A 16,842-nucleotide genomic window follows, 5' to 3' on the forward strand; every position below is an offset into this window, starting at 1 on the left:
CTGACGATACAGCATTGCTTCTGAGTTGGAGGATGTCAACATTGTCGACAGCTCACCAGTGTCTGAGTTACTGGGATTCCCCTCTGAGTGGGGACAGAGTCTCACTTGGTCAGAATTTCTTTCCCCTCCCTCTGAACCTCCCACAAACCCTGGATTGATTCAAAGGGAAGATCACCAAGAACTAAGTGAGTGAACAGATCCATGAACTTCCACAATGCCAATCTTGTGCTGAGCAATATCCTACATACCTTATCTTGGCTTCACAGAGCGGAGGCCTATATGAACCAGGATAAGTAATTAAGTAACTAGCAGTAAATAAATGAGTCTGCCTAGAGGGCATGATAAGCCATAGAATTTCTAACTGAATTTCCCTATTTTATCATTCCCACTGGCAACTGATTTCCAAATGGAAATTATCCTCCTGCATAATTCCTGCTATCAATTGGTAATAAATCAATCCAACCAAATAGCTGGAGCCTGTGTTCATTGATGCAGTATGATGGGACAACGTGGTGGACATCCCACTTACTCTCCAATGTGTCTCTGGCATGGACTCAATGAGCTGAACAGCCTCCTTGAGTGCGTACTTTCACTTGAAAAATTCATGGCAAGGCTTTGTTTGCATTCTGAAATGTTTGTGAATTTCTCTCTGTTATACTCATCAATTTCCTCTCGTACCTTGCTGCTGTTGTGTAATGAATTGACCAACCATCACTGTTTCCGTTGATTTGTTTTGGAGCTCACACATCATTAGACAAAAGACCACAGGACACTACAAATCAGACTGTTTGATTAATTTGTGTGGTCTACCATAATAACCTCAGGTGACCTTCTTTCATATCCTGTCTTCCATCTGACCCGACTTACCCACTCGCTAATGAAGTAGTTGTTGTTGATACGATGTGTGGTGACCCACTGTAACTACGTATTATATGCCTGGACACAGCCCTGCTGCGCCTGACCCGAGACTCCTCCCTTTCCACCTGATCGAGGTATAAAAGTAACGGTTCCTCCCCTCTGCCTCAGTCTGGACCAGGCTAGCTACAAGGGTGTGTTCCAGTTCTTTGTGATTAAAAGCCTGTTTTATTTCACACTCGCTATAGTCCTCGTGAATTGATGGTGCATCACGATGGAATGTTCCTACTATGTTGAAGGTGCTAGAAAAATACAGAATTTTACAGTATATTTTTCCATTATTTTGATCAGTTAATTACTTTCTTCATTTGAAGAGGAAGGTTTCTAGGGTCAGTAAACAGTTGCTACAGAGGACCAGCTTGTCTGGTGGGCCGGTTCTCCCCAATTTTATGTTTCATCATTGGGCTGCTAATATCCCTAAAATAACCTCTTGGCTTCCTGCACTGGATGTCATCTGGTGTTAATTAGAGGCACATTCCTGCTATTTGTCATTTTTCTCTGCCCTGGTTTGTGTCTCTCTTCCTCTGACCTGCTCCCACTAAACACCTAATCCCATTGCACTTTCAACTCTGGAATAATAAAGTTTATTTATTCGTCACAAGTAAGGCTTACATTAACACTGCAATGAAGTTACTGTGAAATTCCCCTAGTTGCCACACTCCGGTGCCTGTTCGGATCAATGCACCTAACCAGCACGTTTTTCAGACTGTGGGAGAAAACCGGAGCACCCGGAGGAAACCCACGCAGACATGGGGAGAACGTGCAAACTCCACACAGACAGTGGCCCAAGCCGGGAATCAAACCCGAGTCCTTGGCGCTGTAAGGCAGCAGTGCTAACTTGCGGTTAGGTGCATTGACCCGAACAGGCGCAGGACTGTGGCGACTGGGGGAATTTCACAGTAACTTCATTGCAGCGTTAATGTAAGCCTTATTTGCGACCAATAAATAAACTTAAATTTAACTCAACTTAACCACTGTGCCGCCCCGCTCTTAACATTGGGTCTCAGTTTCAATTACAGTTTAAATTGAAAGTCTCTTCTGTTTAGGACCAATTTCCGGTAATCATCTATTTCCCGCATCTTTGCTCCAATTGACTTCTTCATTATGGAAAAGGAGGAGGCTGCAATGCTTTAAGAACTTGTTTGAGAATGGTAATCTATTCCATCTATACCAGCATTGGGTACCTTCCTGCACATTTCTCCGAACAAAATGAGACTTATTTCTCAAATTTATAACCACTTAATGTCCCTGAATTGTGATACCCTCCCTAGGAAAAGATCTGATTGGGAGAGGGAATTAGGAATAGATTTTTTGGATGACTGGTGGTGGATGAGCCTCTTTGTCATGTGAACTCCACATCATCATGTGCCAGACTTGGATTGATATAATGTAAGGTCCTACTGTCAGGACACAGATTATAATGAATATTTCTGTTTGTGAGTCATAGAAACAAGGTGTAGCTTTAAGTAAGTTTAATTTTGTGTTTCTGTGTGAGAAAGTGTTAAAACTTCAATTACCTCATGTTAAACAAAGGTGCCTGCATGTCTGCGTATTTTGGTTTCATTTCAAACCATGCCTGCTTTTTAATTAAGGGGTTTACAACATGAAAACAAACAGAGCTTAAGAATGACTAAGCTGTTGCTTAGTAACTGGGGCTACCCTAGGTTAGAAAGAACTTTTGAGTTTAGTTTTATGTTGGGCCTACATGCAGCTGGACAGAACCAGGGAGCTACAATAAGCAGACTTCACAAGAAAGTCCAGAAACCAGGAAGTTGGGACAACAAGATAGTTTAGAGAATTCTTTGAGTACTGGTGAAGGAAGTCAAGCTGTTAGAGGTTCTGGAGGTTTTATTTTGAAGGGAGAAGTGTTCCTTTAAACAAATCAAACATTTGAGAGATACAGGAGAAGGTCAATTATTGATGGTGACTGATGATAACATTTGCAGACAGTTTTATGAAGGAAAAAATTATTAATGAAGAATATTAATGGCAGCGACAAACCCATTTCTTGGTGCAAAGTTACTTTAAGAAGTAACGATGTAAATGGAATTGTTACAGTGGGAATTATTCTTGTTAGCGGGGTACATTTTACAGTGGGTAATGATTTGGCTTGCAGGAACAGTATTGCAGTCAATCATGTTGATTTTAAACAACTTCCGAAGACCACTCGGACAAAAATGAGACACTTATTGTAGATAACAGGTGTACTTACTCTCTGGCCTATCTAACCCACATGTTTTGGTCTTGTCCTAAGCTTTCTGGTTCTTCATCATTCATATTTGCTATTTTTTCAGAAGTGTTTAAAATTAATTTAGAGCCATGCCCACTTTTGGCTATTTTCAGAGTTCATAGAAACATAGAAACATAGGAAATAGGTGCAGGAGTAGGCCATTCAGCCCTTCCATTCTGCCATGGATATCTAGGGAAATAAAGGAAGGTATCAAATTGAAAGAAAATGCATACAAAGTGGCAAAGATTAGTGGGAACCTAGAGGATTGGGAAATCTTTAAAGGTCAGCAGAAAGCCACTTAAAAAGCTATAAAGAAAGGTAAGGTGGATTATGAGAGTAAACTCGCTCAGAATATAAAAACAGAAAGCAAAAGTTTCTACAAATATAAAAAATGAAAAAGAGTGGCGAAAGTAAACATTGGTCCTTTAGAGGATGAGAAGGGGGATGTAATAATTGGAAATGAGAAAATGGCTGAGGCATTGAACAGGTATTTTGTGTCGGTCTTCACAGTGGAAGACACAAATAACATGCCAAACATTGATGACAGGAAGGCTACGGCAGGTGAGAACCTAGAAACTATCATTATCATGAAAGAGGTAGTGTTGGGCAAGTTAATGGGGCTAAAGGTAGACAAGTCTCCTGGTCCTGATGGAATGCATCCCAGGGTACTAAAAGAGATGGCGGGAGAAATAGCAAATGCACTAGTGGTAATTTACCAAAATTCGCTGGACTCTGGGGTGGTTCCCGCAGATTGGAAAACAGCAAATCTGACGCCACTGTTTAAAAAAGGAGGTAGACAAAAGGCAGGTAACTATAGGCCGGTTAGCTTAACTTCTGTAGTAGGGAAAATGCTTGAATCTATCATCAAGGAAGAAATAGCGAGACATCTGGATATAAATTGTCCCATTGGTAAGACGCAGCATGGGTTCATGAAGGGCAGGTCATGTTTGACTAATTTGGTGGAATTCTTTGAGAACATTACATGTGCAGTGGACAATGGGGAACCTGTGGATGTGTATCTGGATTTCCAGAAGACATTTGACAAGGTGCCGCACCAAAGACTGCTCCATAAGATAAAGGTGCACAGTGTTACGGGTTGTGTATTAGCATGGATAGAGGATTGGTTAACTAACAGAAAGCAAAGAGTGGGGGTAAATGGGTGTTTTTCTGGTTGGCGATCAGTGACTAGTGGTGTGCCTCAGGGATCAGTGTTGAGACCGCAATTGTTTACAATTTACATAGATGATTTGGAGTTGGGGACCAAGTGTAGTGTGTCAAAATTCGCAGATGACACTAAGATGGGTGGAAGAGCAAAGTGTGCAGAGGACGCTGAAAGTCTGCAAAGGGATATAGATAGTCTAAGTGAGTGGGTGAGGCTCTGGCAGATGGAGTACAATGTTGGTCAATGTGAGGTCATCCATTTTGGTAGAAATAACAGCAAAATGGACTATTATTTAAATGGTAAAAAATTGCAGCATGCTGCTGTGCAGAGGGACCTGGGTGTCCTTGTGCAGGAATCTCAAGGAGTTGGTTTGCAGGTGCAGCAGGTAATTAAGAAGGCAAATGGAATTTTGTCCTTCATTGCAAGAGGGATGGAGTTTAAAAACAGCGAAATTATGTTGCAGCTATATAAGGTGCTGGTGAGGCCACACCTGGAGTACTGTGTACAGTTTTGGTCTGCTTACTTGAGAAAGGATATACTGGCAATGGAGGGGGTGCAGAGGAGATTCACTAGGTTGATTCTGGAGTTGAGAGGGTTGACTTATGAGGAGAGTCTGAGTAGACTGGGGCTATACTCATTGGAGTTCAGAAGAATGAGGGGACATTTAATAGAAACATATAAGATTATGAAGGGAATAGATAAGATAGAAGCAGGGAAGTTGTTTCCACTGGCGGGTGAAATTAGAACTAGGGGGCATAGCCTCAAAATAAGGGGAAGCAGATTTAGGACTGAGTTGAGGAGAAATTTCTTCACACAAAGGGTTGTGAATCTGTGGAGTTCCCTGCCCAGTGAAGCAGTTGAGGCTACCTCATTGAATGTTTTTAAGGCAAGGATAGATACATTTTTGAACAGTAAAGGAATTAAGGGTTATGGTGAGTGGGTGGGTAAGTGGAGCTGAGTCCACAAAAAGATCAGCCATGATCTTATTGAATGGTGGAGCAGGCGCGAGGGGCCAGATGGCCTACTCCTGCTCCTAGTTCTTATGTTCTTATGTTCAAGCCTGCACCACCATTCAATATGATCATGGTTGATCATGCACTTTCATTATCCCACTCCCGCTTGCTCTCCATACTGCTTGATCTCTTTAGTCATAACGGCCTCATCCAGCTCCCTCTTGAACATATCTAATAAGCTACCTGTCACTCTGAAAAGGACCTGTTTATTCCCACGCTCCGCTTCCTGTCTGCCAACCAGTTCTCTATCAATGTCAATACTTTACTCCCAATACCATGAGCTTTAATTTTGCTCACCAATCTGTTGTGTGGGATCTTGTCAAAAATCGTTTGAAAGTCCAGATACACAACATCCACTGGTTCACCCTTGTCCACTCTACTGGTTACATCCTCAAAAAATTCCAGAAGATTTGTCAAGCACGATTTCCCTTTAGTGAATCCATGCTGACTTGGACCAATTCTCTCACTGCTTTCCAAATGCTCAGTTATTACATCCTTCATAATTGACTCCAGCATTTTCCCCACCACTGATGTCAGGCTAACCAATCTATAATTCCCTGTTTTCTCTCTCCCTCCTTTTTTAAAAATGGGGTTACATTAGCTACCCTCCAATCCACTGGAACTCTTCCAGAGTCTATAGAATGCTGGAAAATGATCACCAATGCATCCACTATTTCTAAGGCCATTTCCTGAAGTACTCTGGGATGCAGAGCATCAGGCCCTGGGGAGTTCCTTCTGAAGATATAATTTTACAAGGGGGCGGGCAGATATGATAGCCTTTGTTACATTTTTAGGTTGTTGGAGGATGCTTGGTTGGAAGTTCCCCTTCTGTTTCTTGTTGGGTAAAACACACTATGCACTACCTAAAACTTGAAAAGTAATATTTATATTAAGAGGATCAGTTGACAGATTTGATTCTATTTGACAACCTTTTATTTTACACATTGAGAAATTTTTGGTGCTCCATCTGCTTTGAGGGTGTACATATGGGCTGTTCCTTGGATGACTGGGTGGCGTTTTTCTTAATATGTATAGATGCTTGCCCGACAGTATTTTGCCTCAGTAGACACTCTTCACATGGTTCACACAATAGTGATTGTACAGGTCATTGTACCAGAAAGGCCTTGTGACCTTTCAGACCCTTTCTCATTGATAACCATACATTTAGGGTTAGAAACTGATCCTGGTTACCGGAGTAGAAAGTTTTTTTATTCATTTGTGGGATGTGGGTGTTGCTGGCTAGGGTAGGATTATTGCCCATCCTAGTTGCCCTTAAGAAGGTGGTGCTGAGCTGCCTTCTTCAACCTCTGCAGGTCCTGATGTGTTGTTAGGGATGCAGTCCAAGATTTTGACCTACTTTCTGAAGTGAAAAACAGATAGACCCCTGATGCTAGAGATTTCATCCCCAAAGGCTTTTGGCTCTATCCACATACATAAGGTTCAGGGGATGTGGGCATCGATGTCCAGACCAGCATTTATTTCCCATTCCTAATTACCCTGGAGAAGATGGCGGTGAGCTGCCTTTATGAGCCGCAGCAGTCCCTGAGGTATAGGTACACCGAGCGTGATGTTCGGGATGGAGTCCAAGATTTTGACCCAGCGACAGTGAAGGAAAGGTGATAGATTTCCAAGTCAGGATGATGAGTGAGTTGGAGGGGAACCTCCAGATGGTGGTGTTCCCAGATATCTGCTGTTCCTGTCCTCCTAGATGGTAGTGGTGACAAGTCTCTATAGTTCACTGTGCAGGAATGTGAGTGGGCGCTCAAGCTCCTACTGAAAAGACCAAATTTGTGAGGATTTAAAACAAGGTTGAAGATTTGTCGAGCTTGTAAGCTACAGGGAGAATCTCCAGGCAAGCCCGCAAAGTGAAACACAGTTCCGAGGTTAAAAGTTACCAGGCTGAAAAAGGACAGAACAGAAGCAAACCCTCGGGAGCTGAGAATCACTTTGCGCTGGTTCCAGGACAATTCAATGTCTACTTAAGAATAGAACCATAGAACCATAGAAAATTACAGCTCAGAAACAGGCCTTTTGGCCCTTCTTGTCTGTGCCGAACCATTTTTTGCCTAGTCCCACTGACCTGCACTTGGACCATATCCCTCCACACCCCTCTCATCCATGAACCCATCCAAGTTTTTCTTAAATGTTAAAAGTGAGCCCGCATTCACCACTTCATCTGGCAGCTCATTCCACACTCCCACCACTCTCTGCGTGAAGAAGCCCCCCCTAATATTCCCTTTAAACTTTTCTCCTTTCACCCTTAACCCATGCCCTCTGGTTTTTTTCTCCCCTAGCCTCAGCGGAAAAAGCCTGCTTGCATTCACTCTATCTATACCCATCAAAATCTTATACACCTCTATCAAATCTCCCCTCAATCTTCTACGCTCCAGGGAATAAAGTCCCAACCTATTCAATCTCTCTTTGTAACTCAGCTTCTCAAGTCCTGGCAACATCCTTGTGAACCTTCTCTGCACTCTTTCAACCTTATTTACATCCTTCCTGTAACTAGGTGACCAAAACTGTATACAATACTCCAAATTCGGCCTCACCAATGCCTTATACAACCTTACCATAACACTCCAACTTTTATAGTCGATACTCCGATTTATAAAGGCCAATGTACCAAAGGCACTCTTTACGACCCTATCCACCTGTGACGTCACTTTTAGGGAATTCTGTACCTGTATTCCCAGATCCCTCTGTTCAACTGCACTCTTCAGAGTCCTACCATTTACCCTGTACGTTCTACTTTGGTTTGTCCTTCCAAAGTGCAATATCTCACACTTGTCTGCGTTAAATTCCATTTGCCATTTTTCAGCCCATTTTTCGAGTTGGTCCAAATCCCTCTGCAAGCTTTGAAAACCTTCCTCACTGTCCACTACACCTCCAATCTTTGTATCATCAGCAAATTTGCTGATCCAATTGACCACATTATCATCCAGATCATTGATATAGATGACAAACAACAATGGACCCAACACCGATCCCTGCGGCACACCACTAGTCACAGGCCTCCACTCAGAGAAGCAATCCTCCACAACCACTCTCTGGCTTCTTCCATTGAGCCAGTGTCTAATCCAATTTATTACCTCCCCATGTATACCTAGCGACTGAACCTTCCTAACTAACCTCCCATGAGGGACTTTGTCAAAGGCCTTGCTGAAATCCAGGTAGACAACATCCACCGCCTTCCCCTCATGCACTTTCCTGGTAACCTCCTCGAAAAACTCTAATAGATTGGTCAAACATGACCTACCACGCACAAAGCCACGTTGACTCTCCCTAATAAGTCCCTGTCTATCCAAATATTTGTAGATCCTATCCCTTATCACACCTTCCAATAACTTGCCCACCACCGACGTCAAACTTACTGGCCTATAATTTCCCGGATTTCTTTTGGAACCTTTTTTAAACAACGGAACAACATGAGCCACCTTCCAATCATCCGGCACCTCCCCCGTGAATACTGACATTTTAAATATGTCTGCCAGGGCCCCTGCAAGTTCAACGCTAGCTTCCCTCAAGGTCCGTGGGAATACCCTGTCCGGTCCTGGGGATTTATCCACTCTGACTTGCCTCAAGACAGTGAGCACCTCCTCCCCTTTAATCTGTAAAGGTTCCATGACCTCCCTACCTGTTTGCCCTATTTCCGTAGACTCCATGCCCGTTTCCTCAGTAAATACGGATGCAAAAAAACCATTTAGTATCTCCCCCATCTCTTTTGGTTCCATACACAGTCTACCACTCTGGTCTTCAAGAGGACCAATTTTATCCCTCACTATCCTTTTGCTCCTAACATACCTATAGAAGCTCTTTGGATTTTCCTTCACTCTGTCTGCCAAAGCAACCTCATGTCTTCTTTTAGCCCTCCTGATTTCCCTCTTAAGTAGCTTCTTGCACTCGTATAAATAGTATACCAGTATACTATTTATGCACTAGTATAAATAGCATAAAGGCGAACTGCCAAGCAAGAGATCTTTGGTCATTTTAATGTTAAAAGGATGAAACTCTATTCTATAGTTTCCAGTATAAGTTGCTTACTGAAATAGTGTTTAGTTTGTTACAGTTAAACCTATTCACTGGAAGTCTGAATTTCTTTTCAAAAGTTATCATTTTCTACAGAGATCATAACAAAAACTATGCAAATCAAGTTAGTACTGATTTACACCTGAAGATGAACATCGACTTAAAAATCCTTTAGTAATTTGTCTGTATGGAGGGGTCTTTCTCTGCATGGAGGTCAGTGACCAGTGGAGTGCCCCAGGGATCTGTTCTGGGACCCTTGCTGTTTGTCATTTTCATAAATGACCTGGATGAGGAAGTGGAGGGATGGGTTGGTAAGTTTGCTGACGACACCAAGGTAGGTGGTGTTGTGGATAGTTTGGAGGGATGTCAGAAGTTGCAGCGAGACATAGATAGAATGCAAGACTGGGCGGAGAAGTGGCAGATGGACTTCAACCCGGATAAGTGTGTAGTGATCCATTTTGGCAGATCCAATGGGATGGAGCAGCAGTATAAAATGAAGGGTACCATTCTTAGCAGTGTAGAGGATCAGAAGGACCTTGGGGTCCGGGTCCATAGGACTCTTAAATCGGCCTCGCAGGTGGAGGATGCGGTCAAGAAGGCGTATGGCGTACTGGCCTTCATTAATCGAGGGATTGAGTTTAGGAGTCGGGAGATAATGCTGCAGCTTTATAGGACCCTGGTTAGACCCCACTTGGAGTACTGCGCGCAGTTCTGGTCACCTCATTACAGGAAAGATGTTGAAGCCATTGAAAGGGTGCAGAGGAGATTTACAAGGATGTTGCCTGGATTGGGGGGCATGCCTTATGAGGATAGGTTGAGGGAGCTTGGTCTCTTCTCCCTGGAGAGACGAAGGATGAGAGGTGACCTGATAGAGGTTTACAAGATGTTGAGGGGTCTGGATAGGGTGGACTCTCAGAGGCTATTTCCAAGGGCTGAAATGGTTGCTACGAGAGGACACAGGTTTAAGGTGCTGGGGGGTAGGTACAGGGGGGATGTCAGGGGTAAGTTTTTCACTCAGAGGGTGGTGGGTGAGTGGAATCGGCTGACGTCGGTGGTGGTGGAGGCAAACTCGTTGGGGTCTTTTAAGAGACTTCTGGATGAGTACATGGGATTTAATGGGATTGAGGGCTATAGATAGGCCTAGAGGTGGGAATGTGATCGGCGCAACTTGTGGGCCGAAGGGCCTGTTTGTGCTGTGGCTTTCTATGTTCTATGTTCCCTGAATATAGAAAACTTGGAACAAAAAAGCAGCTAGTGTCGCACTTTCTGGGTATGTTCCCACTTTGGTGAATGTGTGAGAGACTGATTCTGAGTGGGTATGTGTTTGTGTCTCTGTGAATGTGTGTGTGTATTTATTTATTCATGGGACATGAGTGTTAAAAAAACCAAAGAACAATACAGCACAGGAACAGGCTCTTCGGCCTACCAAGCCTGCGCCGACACATGATGTCTTTCTAAACTGAAGACCTTTTGCCTCTATGTGGTCCATATCCCTCTGTTCCCTGCTTGTTCATGTATCTGTCAAGATAACTCTTAAACTTTGCTATTATATTTGCTTCCCCCACTTCCTCTGATAGCACATTCCTGGCACGTACCACCCTCTGTATAAAATAATTTGCCTTTACAGGCTTTTATGGCCAATCCCCAGTTTTGTGTTTGCTCGTGGGACCTGGGTATCATTAGGAGGACCAGCATTTAGTCTCCATTCCTAAATTTTAAAAATTCCTCCATTAATGTGGGTGTCACTGGCTAGTCCAGCAGCTGAATGAGAGTGCTTTTGGAGTTGGGTGGAAACAGCGAGTTCAAGTGGTGAGTTATAAGGGGATAAGTAGTCATTCAACTTGCTTTCAGGATTAGCTAAATTAGTTATTTAATTGGGCAGTTAAAAGCTGCACTTTAGAGTTGTAGAATCATAGTCATAGAGGTTTACAGCATGGAAACAGGCCCTTCAGCCCAACTTGTCCATGCCGCCCTTTTTTTAAACCCCTAAGCTAGTCCCAAATGCCCACATTTGGCCCACATCCCTTTATACCCATCTTACCCATGTAACTGTCTAAATGCTTTTTAAAAGACAAAATTGTACCCGCCTCTACTACTACCTCTGACAGCTTGTTCCAGACACTCACCACCTCTGTGTGAAGAAATTGCCCCTCTGGACCCTTTTGTATCTCTCCTCTCTCACCTTAAACCTATGCCCTCTAGTTTTAGACTCCCCTACCTTTGCAAAAAGATATTGACAATCCAACTGTTCTATGCCCTCATTATTTTAGAGAGTTCTATAAGATCAACTCTCACCCTCCTACGCCAGAGAAAGAAGTCCCAGTCGACCAGCCCCTCCTTATAACTCAAACCATCAAGTCCCGGTAGCATCCTAGTGAGTCTTTTTCTAGTTTAATAATATCCTTTCTATAATTGGGTGACCAGAACTGTATACAGTATTCCAAGTGTGGGCCTTACCAATGTCTTGTACAACTTCAACAAGACGTCCCAACTCCTATATTCAATGTTCTGACCAATGAAACCAAGCATGCCGAATGCCTTCTTCACCACTCTGTCCACCTGTGACTCCAGTTTCAAGGAGCTATGAACATGTACCCCTGGATCTCTTTGTTCTGTAACTCTCCCCAATGCCCTACCATTAACTGAGTAAGTCCTGCCCTGGTTCAATCTAGCAAAATGCATCACCTCTCATTTATCTAAATTAAACTCCATCGACCATTCGTCAGCTCATTGGCCAAATTGATCAAGGTCCTGTTGCAATCCGAGATAACCTTCTTCACTGCCCACTATGCCACCAATCTTGGTCTCATCTGCAAACTTACTGACCATGTCTCCTATATTCTCATCCAAATTATTAATATAAATGACAAATAACAATGGATCCAGCACTGATCCCTGAGGCACACCTCTGGTCACAGGCCTCCAGTTTGAAAAACAACTCTCCACAACCACCCACTGGCTTCTGTCATCAAGCCAATTTTGTATCCATTTAGATACCTCACCCTGGATCCCATGAGATTTAACCTCATGCAACAACCTACCATGCGGTACCTTGTCAAAGGCCTTGCTAAGGTCCATGTAGACAACATCAACTGCACTGCCCTCATCCACCTTCTTGGTTACCTCTTCAAAAAACTCAATCAAATTTGTGAGACATGATTTTCCACTCACAAAGCCATGCTGACTGTCCCTAATCAGTCCTTGCCTCTCTAAATGCTTGTAGATCCTGTCTCTCAAAATACCTTCCAACAACTTACCCATTACAGACGTGAGGCTCACCAGCCTGAAGTTCCCAGGCTTTTCCCTGCAATTCTTTTTAAACAAAGGAATTACTTTTTCAAAAAGTAAAGCGGAAAATTATAGGCCAGTAAGTTTGACGTCAGTAGTAGGTAAATTATTGGAAGGAGTAGTAAGAGATAGGATCTACAAATATTTGGATAGACAGGGACTTATTAGGGAGAGTCAACATGGCTTTGTGCGTGGTAGGTCATGTTTAACCAATCTATTAGAGTTTTTCGAGGAGGTTACCAGGAAAGTGGATGAAGGGAAGGCAGTGGATGTTGCCTACATGGACTTCAGTAAGGCCTTTGACAAGGTCCCGCGTGGAAGGTTAGTTAGGAAGGTTCAGTCGCTAGGTATACATGGAGAGGTAGTAAATTGGATTAGACATTGGCTCAATGGAAGAAGCCAGAGAGTGGTAGTGGAGGATTGCTTCTCTGAGTGGAGGCCTGTGTCTAGTGGTGTGCCACAGGGATCAGTGCTGGGTCCATTGTTGTTTGTCATCTATATCAATGATCTGGATGATAATGTGGTAAATTGGATCAGCAAATTTGCTGATGATACAAAGATTGGAGGTGTAGTGGACAGTGAGGAAGGTTTTCAAAGCTTGCAGAGGGATTTGGACAAGCTAGAAAAATGGGCTGAAAAATGACAGATGGAGTTTAATGCAGACAAGTGTGAGATATTGCACTTTGGAAGGACAACCCAAGATAGAACATACGAGGTAAATGGTAGGACACTGAAGAGTGCAGTAGAACAGAGGGATCTGGGAATACAGATACATAATTCCCTAAAAGTGGCGTCACAGGTAGATAGGGTTGTAAAGAGTGCTTTTGGTACATTGGCCTTTATAAATCAAAGCATTGAGTATAAGAGTTGGAATGTTATGGTGAGGTTGTATAAGACATTGGTGAGGCTGAATTTAGAATATTGTGTGCAGTTTTGGTCACCTAATTACAGGAAGGATATTAATAAGGTTGAAAGAGTGCAGAGAAGGTTTACAAGGATGTTGCCGGGACTTGAGAAACTGGGTTACAGAGAAAGGTTGAATAGGTTAGGACTTTATTCCCTGGAGCGTAGAAGAATGAGGGGAGATTTGATAGAGGTGTATAAAATTATGATGGGTATAGATAGAGTGAATGCAAGCAGGCTTTTTCCACTGAGGCTAGGGGAGAAAAAAACTAGAGGACATGGGTTAAGGGTGAAGGGGGAAAAGTTTAAAGGGAATATTAGGGGGGGGCCTCTTCACACAGAGAGTGGTGGGAGTGTGGAATGAGCTGCCAGATGAAGTGGTGAATGCAGGCTCACTTTTAACATTTAAGAAAAACTTGGACAGGTACATGGATGAGAGGGGTGTGGAGGGATATGGTCCAGGTACAGGTCAGTGGGACTAGGCAGAAAAATAGTTTGGCACAGCCATGAAGGGCCAAAAGGCCTATTTCTGTGCTGTAATGTTCTATGGTTCTATGGCACAACATTTGCCACCCTCCAATCTTCAGGCACCTCACCTGTGACTATCGATGATTCAAATATCTTGGTTAGGGGACCCGCAATTTCCTCCCTAGCCTCCCACAATGTCCTGGGATAGGTCCTGGGGATTTACCTACCTTGATGTGCATTATGACTTCCAGCACCTCCTTCTCTGTAATATGTACACTCCTCAAGACATCACTATTTATTTCCCCAAGTTCCCTAATACCATGCTTTTCTCAACAGTGAATACTGATGAGAAATATTCATTTAGGATCTCACCCATCTCTTGTGGATCTGCACATAGATGACCTTGTTGATCCTCAAGAGGCCCTACTTTCTCCCTAGTAACTCTTTTGCCCTTTATGTATTTATAGAAGCTCTTTGGATTCTCTTTTGCCTTATCTGCCAAAACAATCTCGTGTCCCCTTTTTGCCCTCCTGATTTCTCTCTTAACTCTACTCCTACACCCCCTATACTCTTCAAGAGATCCCAGCTGCCTATGCATGTCATGTGCCTCCTTTTTCTTCTTGACCAGGGCCTCAATATCTTGAGTCATCCAGGGTTCCTACATCTACCAGCCTTGCCCTTCACTCAAGAGGAATGTACATACCCTGAACTCTGGTTAACGCACTTTAGTTAGTACATTACTGAAACCAGGAGTCAGCTGAGTTGCTCTCAACTGTAACTCTGGCTGGCTAATTGTACAACTGGTTCAAACCAGTTCCAGGGCATTGTAAGTTGAAACCTATAAAAGCAGAAGCCTCTCAGTGCTGCTGCTTGTCTGCACTGTGAGTGCTGACAGGTCTGGAATGCACTGCCTGGGAGGGTGGTGGAGGCACTATTCCTCACATCCTTTAAAAAGTACCTGAATGAGTACTTGGCACACAATAACATTCAAGGCTATGGGCCAAGTGCTGGCAAGTGGGATTTGGTGGGCAGGTCAGGACCTTTCATGCATCGGCGCAGATTTGATGGGCCATTGGGCCTCTTCTGCACTACAGTATTCTGTGATTCTGTGATTTACTGCCCATCCCTAATTGCCACTTGAGAACATAGTGGTGAGCCGCCTTCTTGAACTGCTGCAGTCCATGTGGGGTAAGTATCCCACAGTGCTCTGAGGGAGGAATTTGATGTGGAGATGCCGGCGTTGGACTGGGGTGAATACAGTAAGAATTTTAACAACACCAGGTTAAAGTCCAACAGGTTTATTTGGTAGCAAATACCATTAGCTTTCGGAGCGCTGCTCCAAAAGCTAATGGTATTTGCTACCAAATAGACCTGTTGGACTTTAACCTGGTGTTGTTAAAACTCTTACGGAGGAATTTGACCCAGTGAGGGTGAATGAACAGTGATACATTTCCAAGTCAGGAAGGTGTGTTCCCCTGTGTCTCTGCATTTTTCCTTTTAAGTGGCAGATGTCCTGATTTGGAAGGTGCTGTTGAAGGAGCCTTGGTGAGTTGCTGCGGTGCAGCTTGTAGATGGTACACACAGCTGCCACCGGGTGTCACTGGTGGAGGGAGTGAATGTTTAAGGTGGTGAAACAATGCCAGTTAAGCAGATTGTTTTGTCCTGGATGGTGTTAAGCCTCTTGAGTGCTGAAGCCATATTCTTCCAAGTAAATGGAGAGAATTCCACTTCTGACTTGTGGACAACGCCAGATCTGGGCAGCCAGTTTCCTGTGACCCCCAGAGAACTCTCTAAGAGCCACTGGGCATTGTGTGGTAAAATTACTGGAATTTTATAATTTGGCTTTGGGAGAGCTTGTCACAGAATGGGTGCCCGTGTGTGTGTGTGTGTGTTTGAGTGAGAGTATGGGAGAGTGGGTGTGGAGAAATATCTGTCACAAACAGCTAATTGCAGAGGAATGGAGTTCTTACAATGTGCAAAGTCTGCAGGGCAGTCTGATAGCCACTGAAAGCCAAAATGCCAACTGGCGTTTTATTTTAATTTCTGGAGTCACTTCACTTACATGATATCAGGTGGTTTGCTGGTCAGCGGGCGAGGGGGCAGATTGGGTGCCAAGGGAGTCGAAGTAGGTGACATCTTATTGGCAGGACGATTGGAACCTGTACAACAGAAAAGGACAAAGGAAAAATGACCAACATTAATCAGAGTCATAAGGTGGGAAGTCAAACACTGTAGTACTGCAGGAGAGAAAAAGATCAGGCAGCAAGACAGCAAAAGAAACAAACTATCAGAGATCCTGGAACACCAAATAGGTGGGAAATAGAGTGTTTTTTATGATTTATTTATGGCATTTGCATACCTCGGACTAGGCAAAAGACAAGAAAAATCAAGAACACAAATAATAGGAGCAGGAGTAGACCATAATTGATTGGTTAAAGGACTGAAAACAAGACAAGAAATTATTTATTCATTCATGGGATCAGGGCTGGAACTGTTAGGAAGGAATTTTGACCCAGTGACAGTGAAGGAACGGCGATATATTTCCAAGTCAGGATGGTGAGTGGCTTGGAGGGGAACCTCCAGGTGGTGGTGTTCCCAGGTATCTGCTGCTCCTGTCCTTCTCTATGGTAATGGTTGTGGGTTTGGAAGATGCTGTCAAAGGAACCTTGGTGAGTTGCTGCAGTGCATCTTGTAGATAGTACACACTGCTGTCATTGAGCGTCGGTTGTGGAAGGATTGAATGTTTTTGGATAGGGTGCCAATCAAGTGGGCTGCTTTGTCATGGATGGTGTCGAACTTCTTGAGTGTTGTTGGAGCTGCACCCATCCAGGCAAGCG

General features: G+C 43.6%; 1 protein-coding gene across 8 annotated transcripts in view; it reads right to left on the bottom strand.

Annotated features, from left to right (window-relative positions):
* The window catches only part of LOC144495199 (FYN-binding protein 1-like), a 232,892-nt gene that overhangs the window by 73,894 nt on the left and 142,156 nt on the right, over positions 1-16,842 (bottom strand). For all 8 annotated transcript variants that reach the window (XM_078215256.1, XM_078215255.1, XM_078215252.1 and 5 more), the window contains one exon: positions 16,068-16,164. In XM_078215256.1, the coding sequence (XP_078071382.1) occupies positions 16,068-16,164 (97 nt within the window). The remainder of the gene's footprint in view (positions 1-16,067; positions 16,165-16,842) is intronic.

The sequence above is a fragment of the Mustelus asterias genome, chromosome 6, assembly GCF_964213995.1.
Source record: "Mustelus asterias chromosome 6, sMusAst1.hap1.1, whole genome shotgun sequence".
NCBI lineage: Eukaryota > Metazoa > Chordata > Chondrichthyes > Carcharhiniformes > Triakidae > Mustelus > Mustelus asterias.